Genomic DNA, 15,205 nt, shown 5'->3' on the forward strand with positions numbered 1-15,205 from the left:
AAACACTAACCTGCAGCTAAACCCAGTTCCCTTCTCATTTATTAGTCTGCCCATCTGTACAGGGTGGTGGGAGATACCACTGGATCTGGGAACAAAACGGGAAGCCGAGAACTGAAGAGAAGTGGTCCAGTGAGGGCCACAGCAGGGCTGGGTGTTCCCATCCCATCGCTATGATCAACTCAACGCAAGATGCCAGCCTAGCAGTCACCTTAAGCCTTGCATTCACTGGCTTGTGTAGTTCCTGGCATACAGTAGGTGCTCAATAAATACCTAGGAGTAAAGGAAGGCTGCAGGAGACCTCTCCATGGCTCTTTCTACCACCTTCCACGGAGAGTGGGGAAGAGGTGCGGTAAGCTGCACACCCAGCTCCCGTTGCTCTAACCAGCCATGCTGTGACTACTGCCGTCAAGGCCCAGCCACAATGCAGCCTGGACTCTAAAATGTCACAGGCAAGCTGACTCCCTGCCTTGTAGGCAGGCCTGGAGTTCCAATGCATTTGACAGTGTGAGGACTCCCCAAAACAGTTGCCCCAAACTCTGGGGAGCCTGACTGAGCTGCCAAGATGGCCTTACACTGTCTCCCTGCTTGGTCTGAGGCAAGGCTCATAGCTACTTCTGTCCTAGACCGCTACCTTTCCTATGGGGGAACGTAGTGATCACCCCATCTCCTCCTGGGACCCCCTAGTTTTATCAGCTCATCCTGGATGATCCGCCATCGCCAAGAAGGGGATGGGAGGAAGCTGGACCCGTCTGTGCTGCGACTCTGTATGGCCCTTGTCCTTCTCTACTCTACCTGTTCAGTACCCGCTTCCGGGAAAAGGCTTATTGCTGTTTCTCAAGTATGTCAACAACTTACCCCTGAGCCAGCCTGTCCCTGTCCCCACATCCAGTGCTCTGGCTCAACTGGACCACAGCTCAAGACAGTCTCCTGGGTTCCAAAGGCAGAGCCACCATAGGGAGGCTAGGGTGCATGCCAAGGGTGCGTGCCAGGGTGCTGGGACTGCTGGCAGCAGGGGTGCTGGGGGTGGACTTGGCCTTGTGGAGAGTACAGTGGCTTGGGGTAGGGATTTTCCAGCAACACTTGGGCCCCTGAGTCAGAGAGAAGCTGACCCTCCAGGCAGGCTGGGGCAAGATGGTTCTGATTTGCCCACAGCCCATCCCCTCCCACCTCGAGCCTCTCTGAACATTGGGACATTGTTCTGGGCTCTGTGGCCCCGAGGCTGAAGAACAAAAACCAGCTTAGCAGGGCTCTGCTTGTCCCATAACATCTCAAGAATTTCATAAGGGCCCAGGCTGGTTGGGCAGGGAGGAACAAACTGGAAGACCAGAGCGCTCTGCCTGAGGGGTTCCGGGGGAAACCAAGGAAACAGGAGTACTGAGTCAGCGTAAAAGGCCCCACAGCACTGAACTGGACAAGTGGCCATGTTTATGAGTGATGGAAAGGCACGGGTAATGCACTCCACACTTGTCTGGGCTCCTCCTGGTGGTTGGAAGAAACACAGCACGCTGGGGTTATGTCTGAACTGAATTCCTTCTAGTTTGAAGTGTGGGTTTTAAAGTTTAAAATTTTAAAAATCTGTGAATCTTATCTGGGTGTGGGTGCATGTGCAGGCAATGTGACATGGTGGATGGATCTGCGGAGCCTAGAGGACACTTGTGGTGGTCAGTTCTCTCTTTCTATCACATGGGTCCCCAGACTGAACTCAATCAAGGTCACCAGGTTTGAGGGCAAGCACCGTCACCCACAGAGCCAGACTAAGAAACCCCATCACTAGCCTTTCCTGCCCACTAACCTCTGTGACTATAAGGCGAAGAGCCACGCCCAGGGAGGAAAGGTCTGAGGGAGGCATCTAAGGCAGCGAACCTGTGTCTTAAGACCGACCTCCCTGCTTCTTAGCTGTGTGGTCTGGGGCTTTGGGAGCCACCATTTGCTAAGTAGGGTGAAAGACTCTTCCTCAGGCATGTCAGGTATGACATAATATCGTGTGGGAGACTAGTAAAGCGGACTTCTCCTTCTGCTGCACTCCTTTCTTAGTAGTTTGTTTGCACACACACACACACACACACACACACACACACACACACACACACACCTTTTTATATGCTAGCACTCCAAGAACACAGCTATAGAAAAAAATGTTAATTAAATTCAATGACAGCATTAGATCACGGTGAGGCCTTAAGAGGTGATTAAGCTGTGACAGGGAACCTACATGGATGGGATCAGAGTCTTCTAAGAGATCCTACGGAAGGGGCTGGAGAGATGGCTCAGAGGTTAAGAGCACTGGACTACTCTTCCAGAGGACCCAGGTTCAATTCCCAGCACCCCATGGCAGCCTGTAACTCCAGTTTCCAGAGATCTAACACCCTCACCTGGATGTACATGCGCGCAAAACTACCAATGCATGTAAAATAAAAGTAAATAAAACATTAGGAGGTAGCGAGAGGGCGAGCCCAGACAGTCTGATATCGGATAAAGATGGCTATCTATGAAGCAGGAAGTACCGTCATCTTTGCCTACTTAATACTACTGTGATACAGTTTCTGAGACAGATGAGTGTGGGGCCACACACATTCTGCTGACGGGAGTCAGTACGGAGGACACAACTGGTAAGTTCTATAAAGAAACAGGAAGCAGCAGAGGATGCTGGGAGGTTCAGAGAAGAAGGAAGACTGTCCTCATGGAGAAAGAGGGGTGAGGGGCTCTCTCGGGGGCTGCGTGTCCCAGGCCCAGAAGCAGCAGTATCAAGGCCCCAAGTATGCACGGTCAGCAGGGCTGACCAGAGCTGAAGGAGGAGGAAGAATAGATGCTATCAGAGGGAGGTGACAGGACGAGTGACCCGGGAGTGACATGAGCTCATCACAGGGAGCTGAGGTGACCTGAGAGACCAAACAGGAGGCCGGTGATCCACAGAAGGCTGGCCCCAGGTTAGGCCAAGAGATGGCAAGACTCAGACCAAGTGGAGAGATAAGCTGAAGGAAGCACCTGCAGGGTTTGCAGAGGGAGGAGATGGAGATGTGACGCAAAGATACTGATGTGCCTGGAGTTAAGGTGTAAGTCAGGGGCCGTTAGAAGAGCATTCTGTTCTCCGGTGCATGGGCCAGTGTGTTCACAGTCGGTGGGGGGGGGGGAGTGACAACGGCCCCACAGCACCCTCCTGGGATGTCTGCGGGAGGACGTAGCACCATGCCTGCTCTGTGCCAAACCCATCAAAGGGGTCTAGAGGAATGTCCTTTCTGTGCCAGGCAGCAGCTGGCCACCACAGTGGCCCATGAGGGGATCAAAGCCTGGAGAGACTGTTCACACCCCCAAGACTGGACTCTCCAGATCTTGTCTTCCCTATAAGATGGCAAAGATGGCCCTGGTGACCCGGTCCCACGAAACCGAAGAGCCCCCACAGCAGTGCACTTGAGAGAGACTGGGCTGTCTGCAAAAATTCCAATGCCATGCACTGGCTTTGATAATTTGATAATTCTCTGCAGAGTCGCCACACGTCAAAACATTCTGTTACTTGATCCATATTTATGTTTCTGGAGGAGGGGCAGGAGCATGAACGGTGGCCAGGAAAGGTGAGCAGCCGTCAGAGGGCGGGGCAGGCGCTTGGCTAATAAATCATCAGGCAGTCAGACCAGGGTCACAGGGTCTGAGGAAGGAGGACGGGCCCAAAGGCGGTGGCCAGGGCTAGAGGGTCCCTTGTGAACTCATCTCACACCTGCCACACTTCTGGAGCCACAGGTCATCCAATACTATCTCAAGAAAGAGGCAGCTGGCTCCTGACTCCATGGGGACATGAAAGGCCAAATGTTTTTTTGTTTTGTTTTGTTTTGTTTTTTCGAGACAGGGTTTCTCTGTGTAGCCTTGGCCATCCTGGACTCACTTTGTAGACCAGGCTGGCCTCGAACTCAGAGCGATCCGCCTGCCTCTGCCTTCCGAGTGCTGGGATTAAAGGCATGCGCCACCACGCCCGGCCCAAATGTTTTTTCATGACGTGCTGTGTACTCTGCAAGGCAGAACACACCCTAAGTCACACAGCCTGTTCTGACCCCAGGCTTTTGCAGACAACAGCGTGAGTACTTACTGCGTGCCAGTGGCACTGACTGAGTATCCTCATGGGGCCCTCTTTACCACCAACATGTATCCAGTATCAGTTTGCATTAGAGACAGGAAAATGGGATTCTAGAAGTTGCACGAATGGTCAAAGAGCCGTAAGTGACAATGACTGACTTCAGAGCGTGATTCAGACCAGTCATCCCTCATTGCCTGGGCTGTTGCATGGGAGCTACCATTCCCGGGAGGGGGTTCCTGGGGCTGGGCATGAGGCTAGTCTGTTGTACAGCATTACTTCACAGGACCACACGTGAAATGGGGCCATTTATTTAGCTGACTTGCAAGGAGCAGGAGCTAGAATAAAGGTGAGGTTCCCTGCGCTCAGCCATTAACACTCCCTGCTTTCCTTTTAAGCACCTGATGGTGGCTCTTCCACCACACAGGACTAGAAGTGTTCCCCCCACCCTAAGGGAGGAGGGGGAAAGGCCATCGCGACTGAGAACACTAGCAGGTTGGACCCAGAGCCACGGTTACCCTGGAGAGTGAGGACAGATCAGGGAGGAGCAGGGCAGGCAGGACAGAGCCAGCTGAAGAGCCAGGGCCGCACAGTCTGAGAGCGGAGGCAACCTGGAGGGCTGCAAAGTTTCAAAGGGCTTATTTGCAATCTGGAGCTGCTGCTGTAGCCTGCTTCCCTGTCCATCACATGCAGTGAGACTCTATAGCACCTAGGTACGAGAGCCTTCCATCCCCTTTTGAGACAGGGTCTTACTATGTAGGCCTGGTTAACTTTGATTTCACAGAGATCTGCCTGCCCCTGTCTCCTGAGTGCTGAGATTAAAGATGTGCGCCAACATGACTGGCTTTCCCTTTTTTAAGAATTAATTAATTGGGGCTGGAGAGATGGCTCAGCGGTTCGGAGCACTGACTGTTCTTCCAGAGGAGCCAGGTTCAATTCCCAGCACCCACATGGCAGCTCACAACTGTCTGTAACTCCAAAATCTGACACCCGTAGACATACAATGCACATAAAATAAAAATAAATAAATTTTAAAAAAAAGAATTAATTAATTGAATTAATTAATTATGTATCTATGTATATATGTATGTATATTTTTGTGTGTGTGGTATACGTATGTATGCATAAATGTTCACTGAAGCAAAAAAAAAAAAAAAAAAAAAAAAAGAACTTTGACTATTCCCTGATTTTAAAAGTTTTCTAGATTATGGCTCATATGCCTGCTGAGAATAGGTTGGCCTTTTTAGGCGGGTATCTACAGCAACCCTCTGCAATAGGAGCACTGGGAATGGCGAGCTCTAGTTCTTGGCTGCATCCTTAGCTGGGCAGCATTGGCAGCTCACATCCCCATGGTCTCAGACCTAGCCCACACCTCCCAATCATGCAGAAGAGGTAGGAGTCACTACTCACTCTTTTGGGGGGTTGACATCCTCAGGCCGAGCCTCGAAGAACCGAAAGACTTCATCGCACTGTGAAATGTGAGGAGGCAGCCGGACAAGTGCCTGTGAAGACAAGGAAACGAGGTCATTAGGTAATGATGACCCAGATGGCATCAGGTCAGCCAGGGATGAGGGTGGCCCTGAAGCACTACGCCAACCAGTCAGGCCACAGGGGACTGAAATAAAGAGAAAAGAATAATTTATCAATCCATTCTTCTATAAGAAACAAAAACCAAACCACCACCACCAACAACAAACTATCTAGGGTCTGGGGACATAGCTCAGTCAGTAGAACGGTTGCCTAGCACAAAAGAAGCCCTGGGTTCTACCCTTAGCCACTCATAAGCCAGTCCTTGTGGCATACACCTGTAATTTCAACAGTTGAAAGGTAGAGGCGGGAGGATCCGATGTTCAAGGTGGTCCTTGGTTGTGTATTTTTCTGGTCAATCTAAACTAGTGAGACTTTGTCAAAAGAAAACAAACAAACAAATAACAACAAAACAAAAACCAACAATCAGCAACATCAACTAACAAACATCGTGGCGTGGTGCATGTCCTATAATCTCAACACTTAGGAGGCGGAGGCAGAAGGATCGCTGGAATTCGAGGCCTGCTGGTGTGAGCACCTGAGCTCACATCCTCAGAATGCCCACAAGGCTGGATCTGCAATCCCAGCACTCCTACATCGAGCGGCAGGCAGAGAGAGGAGAGTCCCGGAAAGCTTACGGACCAGCTTAACCTGGTGTAGGCAACAAAGAACGAAGAGACCCTGGGTTTTTTGTTTTGTTTTGTTTTAGGTTTTTTGAGACAAGGGTTCTCTGTGTCGTAACAGCCCGGGCTGTCCTAGACTCAATTTGTAGACCTGGATGACCTTGAACTCACAGCGATCCACCTGCCTCTGTCTCCCCAGTGCTGGGATTAGAGGCGTGCGCCATCATCGCCCGGCTCAAGACCCCGTTTCGAACAAGGCAAGAATCAACACCTGAAATTATCCTGATTGCCACACAATCTCTCTCTCTCTCTCTCTCTCTCTCACACACACACACACACACACACACACACACACACACACAGAGACACACACACAGAGAGAGAGAGAACCAGGCAACCAATCTGCCAGAGCACTAACAATCTTCCAACTAACCATTCCACCAACAATTTCAGGAGCTATGTATGCATGCCGGCTTGAATGACCCCATGGGTTCTGGCGTTTGAATACACGGTCCCCAGTAGGTGGCAGTGTTTGAGGTCTTGCTAGAGGAAGTGCCAGTTTTGAGATTCCAGAGCCTTGAGACATTCCCCGTTTGCGCTCTCTCTCCCTGCCCCAGCCACCACTCCTCCAGCTCACAGCCATGGTGGACTCTCAAAGCTCTGGAACGGCAAGCCCCAATAAAGCCTGCCTTCTCTGTGTTGCCTTGATCATGGTGTTTTATCACAGCCATGGGAACGTAATTAATACACCATGCAAACAATTGGTCAATTAAACAAGTAGAAGTTAACCAAACCAAAGCGATGAGCACTGAGTTCAGGTTTCAGTTCCATAGGGCTGGTCACTCCTCAGGAGCCCTAAAGGAAACTCACCCTATTCAAAGACTAAATCTGAGGGCTTTAGCCTAACGAGGTGAGGCTCACCCTCACCTACAAGTCCAGACCCTTCAACCTATCAAGAGAGCGCTACCTACAAGCCGAGCCACAGCTGTGCCCCACAGTTGCATTTCCGCGACACCCAGCTGCAGAGCTGGTTTTTAGTGATAAGGTGAGAAGGCCAACGAAGGGCAACAGTGTGCTACGAGTCAGACAGGACCTACAACGGAAATGAGATGCAGAGAGGGCCCGGAAGCTAAACTCTGGGGAAGGGGTCTTGCTCAAGCATAGTGACTGAGGAAGCTGCATGAAGCTATAGGCACTTGGGTGCAGAGAGCAAGGGAATTGGGGTGCAGGGGGGCAGTTGGACAGGGCTTGCCAGAGCACAGTTCATGGTAGACTGGACAGTGTTGGAATGCTATGCTTAACAAACTCCTATGATGACTGAGTCAGGCCAAGAGACCCCCACATTACAGATGAAGAAACACAGATTCACGGGGAACACCGCCCTGGGGCACCCGCAGGGGCTGGGAAGACTTTAGTCTGTTCTGTTAATGGCAACTCAGAGCAGAAACTCAGACCAATAGGGCTTGATGTCCAGAGGGCAGTGCCTGAGCAGTGAGGCAGAGGAGGTAGTCCAGGAGAGCACACTTGGCCTTGGGTGGCCACAACTGAGCTACAGTATGGGGCAAAGAGGAGCATTGGCTTCACTCTCTAAGGTGGTCAGACAACCCGACCCAGCATTGGGCATCCAACCAAGAGGCACTTTTCCATGCCCAATCCACGCCAAGGCAAGATGGAACAAGATCTGACGAGACCAGACCTTTGCTAGCATATGAGAGCATTGGGTAGCTCTTCCTTAAACTCCCAGCCATTTTTTTCCCCTAGGCCCTGTGGCTTTGCAAAGGTCTCCAACCCCCGCCCATGCCCCCAACAACAACAACAACAACCAGGAAGCTGCAAAGAAGAAAAATGATGAACAACTCTGCTGGGCATTGTCCCAGACGCCAATTCCCCCGGTGCCCTGACAACAGGAGGGCTTCTCTGTAGGTATGGATGTGATGCTGGAAGAGGAAGGCATGACATGCACTCTGGGGAGCATATCAAGTGACACACTGCCTCTGCTTACAGTGGGGACACTGAAGCCATGATGAGCAAGGAGCTGTAAACAGAGGAGGAGGTGGCAGGAACCAAGTGCCCCAAATGGGAAAGGTGGGTGAATCTGACCCCAAAGTATGACTAAGGGAGAGAGAGAGGAAAAAAGGAAAGAAGGGTGTGGCTAGGCATGGACAAAAAAGACTCCTTGGGGGTTGGGGGGGGGGCGGGCAGTGGTTGCCAACCAAGACTGGCTTTAAGGATGTGAGTGAGGCAGAACCAGGGGAAACCATCACCAGGTTGCACTGTGCGCAGCGACTGTCAGGAAGTTACAGCTGGCCCTGGAGAGGTCCCCGGACCCTACCAGACACCCACAGCCAATGCAGAGGGCTCTTCATGCCCAAAGAGAGCAAGTGGCACTTGGAGCAGAGGATACATGGGCCACAGACAAAGAAGTCTTTAGGTGGAGTGACAATGACATCTTGACTTATCAGGGAGCCTGCAGGGAGCTTGTCAAGAGTTCATCCTGATTGCTAGCCAACAGCAGAGGCTCTCAGCTCGGAGCAACCCTGTTTTGGCCAAAACCACTTGGCAAAAGTGGCCAGTGCTGAGTAGCATGTCCCCGGGCAATACCAGTGCTGGCACTCGAGAACAGGAACCCAAGCCTGGCCACATTGAGCAAGATGCGGGCCGGGGTTCCAGCTCAGGCCTTGGGTTCTGCCTATGGGCATTCATGGTGCACGCCCGCCATGTGGGAAGTGAAGCCGGGCAGCTCTGGCTGTGAGTCCTGCCTCTGCCGTGAGATGATGAATGCCTTGCCTGCCCTCTCTGAGCTCCACACACTGGATTTGACAGCGTAATGTCACCCAATAAGAGGTGACGATTCTGAGGAGGCCAGCACAGTGGCTAGGCTGGTGCTATTATACCACTGTCATTCTTTATTTAGGTCAAAGCAATGATGCACAAGCAAGAACTCCAGAATGTGTCGGGAGCCCTTGACTCTAGTCCCAGCACTGCAGCTGTGTGTTTGTTGTGTGACCCTGGGCAGCTCACGTCATCTCTGGTTATCAGTTCTTCTAGGATTGGGGGAGAAAAAAAAGGCATTCTACAGGAATGTTGCTGAGACCAGTTTAGTATCAGTAAGGACAACCTAGGAGTCCGGCTCGTGTGCTGTATGGATGCAGAAGAAAGGGTGTGACCATGATTCTAACTTCACAGAAGAAAAAAAAAAGCCCAGAGAAGTTAGTGGGTCCGAGGAAAACAGGGGCACACGCAGCTAGGGCCACGTAGCCAGAGAGTAGCATCATTCTGCATCAGTAGCCTGTATCCAGATCTGGGCTTTCTGCTTCTGGAGTTCCTCACTGGTATCTACGAGATGCCCTGGGGGTCCTTAAGCTCTATGGCCAGTACAGTCATCAGTAAGATATCTGTCTGACCCATGGCTCTGACAGCCTTGCTCTAGGGTATGACCCAAGTGAGATCACAGGGTTGACCTCAGGCCCTGGCCAAGGGCCAATGCACCGTCCTCACACCCTTGTATCCAGGCAGGAGGGAATGAGTGGCCACACGCAAAGGGGGAGGGGAATGGGGACATTCCAGCCTCTAGGCTGCTCTGTCTCTGCATGGTATCTGATGAGTGACCTCTCAGGCCTTGCCTTTGGTGACTGATTGGTGAAGCCACTGAGAAGGAAGAAAGGCCAGGGGTATGGGGACTGACACTGTTCTGCTCTGACGGGCCCACCAGTGCCCTCTTTTTCTGTCCTAACCTGTCCCAGAGCCTCTGGTTCTTGCCTCATTCCTACAATATTTTCTTAGCACCCAATGCCAGGGCAGATAGGTCATGTTGAACAGGGTGCAGGGAGGGCAAGAGGGAGGGAAGGCGGGAAGGAGGGAAGGAGGGAGGGAGGGAGGGAGGGAGGGAGAAAGAGACTTCCATTCAGTTGTGGGGAATGTCAGTGGCAGGAGATGAGTACGGTAGGTCAGACCTGTCATCCTGGCACTCGGAAGGCTGAGTGTTACATAGCAGAATCCTCTTAAGTTAAAACCTTCCATCTCGGAGGAAAGCTAGTTAATGTTAGAAATAACAGGATGTTCTAAGTGGAGATGAAACACTGCACTCTGTGTGGAGCATTAAGCACAGGAAGTAGACTCAGGAAGTCCCTGAAACTGATCAGAACCACTAGGCCCCGCCCTCCCAAGAGATTCTCAGATAGCAGTTGCCTGAAAGAAGAATGAACCAGCCAAGCTGCCTGGAAAGGACGTTCATCAACTAGTTAAGCTTCTCGCAGGCTGTCCACTTCCAGCTGTCACCGATGCTGGGATGGGCTTTGTCAATGTACACTTAAGTCATCTCTGCTCCTGTAAGTAACCCTTCACCCATGTTCCTGTAAGTAGCCCCATTAAAACCCATTGGTTCACCAAGCTGGACTTTGGTCTGTCATCACTTCTATCTGGGGTAAGTAGACATTTGTTCACATATCCCAAAGGAGAGTGTCACACAACATTGAGACAAGAGGTTGCTTGGGAGATTTGGAGACGGACAGGGCTACACAGTGAGACCCTGAATCAAACAGCAAACAAACAAAAGGACAGGGGCCGAGCTGTGGGATAAAATACACATGACACTGGCCATGATGGCAGTGGTGGTGGGTAGTAACACTAAGTGGTCAGAGATTGTACCATCTGGTGGCAGAGCTGTGGAAAGCACCTCTGGTGGCAGTGAGCACTGACCTCGGTGAGCACATCTCATCAACCTTGGAAGGGTCAGTGGGCTTCTCAGGCAACTGCAGTACAGACCTCAGCTTACTTGCTTGCTTTTATTGTTTTGTTTGTGGACTTTTGTTTGTTTGTTTTGTTTTGCTTTTTTGAGGCTGGATTTCTCTGTGTAGCTCTGGCTGTTCTGGAACTTGATAGGTAGACCAGGCTGGCCTCAAAATCAGAGATCCATCTGCCTCTGCCTCCTGAGTGCTGGGAGTAAAGGCATGTGCCAGTACGCCAGGCAGACCTCAGTTTTTCTAACTCAGCAGGATTAAAGGCCAGCCTGCATGGCCCTGCTCTGACACATTCATAAAGTCTTGGTTGAGAGGTGACCTTCAGATGGTGGGCCACCAGCCCCGCTCTGGGCTGCTGCCATCCATGCTATTGGGTCAGGAGGCCCCTCCCCCCTCTTACAAACCCCATTATGGTAGCTCCCCTGTTCAAAGCGGAATACCCGGGAGGTAAGATGCAGCTGGCTTCCTCCTCAGGCTGACCCACCATCAGGATGCCTCAGGCTCAGTAGTTCAGGCAGCAGGCTTGATCTGAGCCATAAGTTACAGCTGGAAGGCTTCCTCCTGCCTCTGCCTCACCTCCCTTAGCTTTGCTCATTCATTTACCTTCTTAAAGCAATAAAAAAGCTAGGCCGCAGCCATCAGTTTAGAAAGAGTGAATGTCTTTTAAAGAGGAAGGAAGGATACTGATCTGAAGAAGAGCGCTATCTAGCTTAGGGCCACTCGTTCATCATTTACAATAAGGCAGAACATGTGACCCAGGCCGATCTGGACAAAAAGTCAAACCTGGGTTTCATGGGGAGAAGGGAGCACTTGTCTTCCTAGTGGCTAGAAATGACAGTTAAGGACTCAGTTCTCATTTTAAAATTTGTAGGATGGGTTATTTACTAATCTATAGCTAGGTCTCAGATAGCTCAGTATAGTCAACTGAGGCTGGCCTTACATTCCTGGTCCACTTGCCTCCACCTTCTAAGTGCAGGGCTTATGAACATGTGCCACTATGCCAGGCCTGACTTAATATAAAATATTAGAATCATAAAATCTGTGTCTTGGCTACTTTTTTTTTTCTCTAATTGTACCTAGTTCAATCTAGAGGAACAGTTACATTTGAGGATCCTTCTAGAAACTCGAGACCTTTAAAAAATTTTTATCTATGTATTTATTTATTATGTATACAGTGTTCTGCATACTGTATACATCAGGGTATCAGATCTCATTATAGATGGTTGTGAGCCACCATGTGGTTGCTGGGAATTGAACTCTGGACCTTTGGAAGAGCAGAGGGAGCTCTTAACCTCTGAGCCATCTTTCCAGATATTGGCTACTTTTAAATTGCTGTGACAAGACATTCTGACCAAGACAGCTTATAAAAGAAAACATTTAATTTGGAATTTATGGTTCCACCAAGGCTGGGAGCATGGAGGCAGTCAGGCGACATGGTGCTGGGGTAGTGCCTTAGAGCCCACGTCTTGAGAAAGCAACCATGAGGTAGAGAAAGAAAGCTGGCTGAAAAACTGGCATAGGCTTTTTGAAACCTCAGAGTGACCCCCCTCCCCACAACCCAATGACATACTTCCTCTAACAAGGTCACACCTCCTAATCCTTCCTAAACAGTTCCACTAGCTGGGGACAAAGTATTCCAATATATGAGCCTATGGGGGAGGAGGGTGTTCTCATTCAAAGCACCACAGAAATGGACCTTTCCAGTAAGAGCTCAGTATAGGGACAACATTTCTGAAGTCACTTAACAGGGATGTGTATTTCCACTCAACCACTGTGGGACCATGGTTTTCACTGCCATTTGTTCAGGGTCACACAGCTAGCCAGGCTGTGGGACCAGGCTCCAGGGCTTCTTACCCAAGTATGCTTTAGATAAAACAGGCTTTTCTTCCCTCCTTAGGAATCTTTAATTTGAGTCAGCCCAGGATGGCCTCTTCCATTTCCTTACCTTAGATTCCTGAGCATTAGGTATCACCAAACCCAGCCTCCTTGGGATTGCATGTGTCTGTGGGTGTGTGTCTGTGTGTGTGTGTGGGGGGGTGTATGTGTGCGTGCTCTCACGTGCAGAGGTGAGGGAAGGACATCAAGTCGTGTGTTCTATTCTAAGATCCTTTGTTTATTCCCTTGAATAAAAGCATCTCTCAGAATCTGGAACACACACACACACACACACACACAGACACACACACACACACACACACAGGCTAGGCTGGCTGGCCAGCCCCATGTATCTTCCTGTATCTGCTCTCCCCAGTGCGGGTTACAGGTGTATGAGGCCACATCTGGCTTTGAACATGAATGCGAGGGACTTAAACTCAAGCTCTCACACTTGCACAGAAACATTCCTACCCACTGAGTCATTCCCCCCCCCACTTTTCCCTTAGGATCTTTTAAATACACACACGCACGCACGCACGCACACACTCACTCACACACATACATATATATGGGGCTGGAGAGATGGTTCAGCAGTTAAGAGCACTGGCTGCTCTTCCAGAGGACCCAGGTTCAGTTCCCAGCACCTACATGGGAGCTCACAACCACCTATTCCAGAGAACCCCACGCCCTCTTCTGGCCTCCATGGGCACTACATGCACATGGTGCACAGACATATGTTCAGGCAAAACACTCACATACATAAAGTAAAAATAAAATTAAGCCAGGAGGCAGAGGCAGGCAGATCTCTGTGAGTTCGAAGCCAGCCTGGTCTATAAAGTAAGTCCAGGATAGCCAGGGCTACAAGAAAAATCCTGTCTCAAAAAATTTTTTTAAATTAAAATACGTGCTCTTAATATTCCTGTCAGTTTCTGCCCTCCCTCCTTGTGCTGTACATGTACAGGCCATACATGTGGAGGTTGGAGGACAACATGCAGAAGTTGGTTCTCTCCTTCTACCAAAGGGTGCTGGATTCAAGTCATCAGGCTTGGCAGCATGCCTGCTCCGTCCCTGGAATCCTTGCGTCACATTCCACAGAGGGAACTAGCGAGCTCTAAGTCTGTTTTACTATTTAGAGCCGTGGGGTCAGACCCAGGGCTCTGGACACACTCTACCATTACACTGCATCTTTAACTGCTGCTTTTATTTTTCTCCCTTTTGTTTTTTGTTTGTTTGTTTTTCTGTGACAGGGTTTCTCTGTGTAGCCTTGGCTGTCCTGGACTCACTTTGTACACCAAACTGGCCTCAAACTCAGTGATCTGCCTGCCTCTGCCTCCCAAATGCTGGGAGTAAAGGCATGCGCCACCACACCTGGCATAACCGCTGCTTTTTTGAGACATGGTCTTGTTCTGTATTCTAGGCTGGTCCTAGGCTCATCATCTTCCTTCCTGCCTTATAGGATTACAAGCTCGTACCACTAACATAGCTTAACTAGAGATTCCACTTCTTTTTTTTTTTTTTTTTTTTTTTTTTTTTTAAATATTTCTTTATTTATTATGTATACAATATCCTGCCTGCAAGCCAGAAGAGGACACCAGATCTCATTATAGATGGTTGTGAGTCACCCTGTGGTTGCTGGGGATTGAACTCATGGCCTTTGGAAGAGCAGTTGGTGCTCTTAACCTCTGAGCCATCTCTCCAGCCCCGAGATTCCACTTCTATTAAAGCCAGTGGTATCATGAATAACAATAAATTTTTTAGTGCTTTTTGTTTATTCTTCTTATTTTGAACTTTATATTTTACTTTTTCAGTACTAAGTACTGAACTTACTATGCAAGTACTCTACCCACTGAGAGACGCCCCCCAGACTTTACTTGATTCTAATATTTTAAAATATGTATTTATTTTATGTGTTTGAGTGTTTTGCCTGCATGTATGTCTGTGTGCTACATGCATGCAGTGCCTGTGGAGACCAGAAGAGGGTGTCAGATCTCTAGAGGTCCAGAAAGGTGTTAGCTGCCATGTGGATGCTGGGAACTACACCTAGGTTCTCTGCAAGAGCAACAGGCACCCTCAACTGCTGCTCCATCTCACTAGCAGCCTTTTAAATGCATTTAAAATGTTTACTTATTTATCTAATCCAAATGTCTGTGCTCTGTAATAATAACAAAAGGCCCCCACTGAACGCTTCCTCTGAGCCACACACCACACTGGTACCTAAAGCACTTCAGCTCCCTCTGCCCCACAATGGAGGAAGCACCCTTTTCCTATGAGCAGATTGGAAACAGGCCGAAAATGAGAAGTAAGTTCATAAAGCTAGACAGGGCTTTGAGCCCAAACAGTCTGGATGCCCATAGACTAACAGCACTAATGAGTATCTT

The 15,205-nt window shown here is 49.8% G+C and overlaps 1 protein-coding gene across 5 annotated transcripts in view; it reads right to left on the bottom strand.

Moving 5' to 3' along the window:
• The window catches only part of Sh3pxd2a (SH3 and PX domains 2A), a 197,635-nt gene that overhangs the window by 94,015 nt on the left and 88,415 nt on the right, over positions 1 to 15,205 (bottom strand). For all 5 annotated transcript variants that reach the window (XM_051146743.1, XM_051146740.1, XM_051146741.1 and 2 more), the window contains one exon: positions 5,474 to 5,565. In XM_051146743.1, coding sequence (XP_051002700.1) covers positions 5,474 to 5,565 — 92 coding nt within the window. The remainder of the gene's footprint in view (positions 1 to 5,473; positions 5,566 to 15,205) is intronic.

This window comes from Acomys russatus, chromosome 5 (assembly GCF_903995435.1).
Source record: "Acomys russatus chromosome 5, mAcoRus1.1, whole genome shotgun sequence".
Classification (NCBI taxonomy): domain Eukaryota; kingdom Metazoa; phylum Chordata; class Mammalia; order Rodentia; family Muridae; genus Acomys; species Acomys russatus.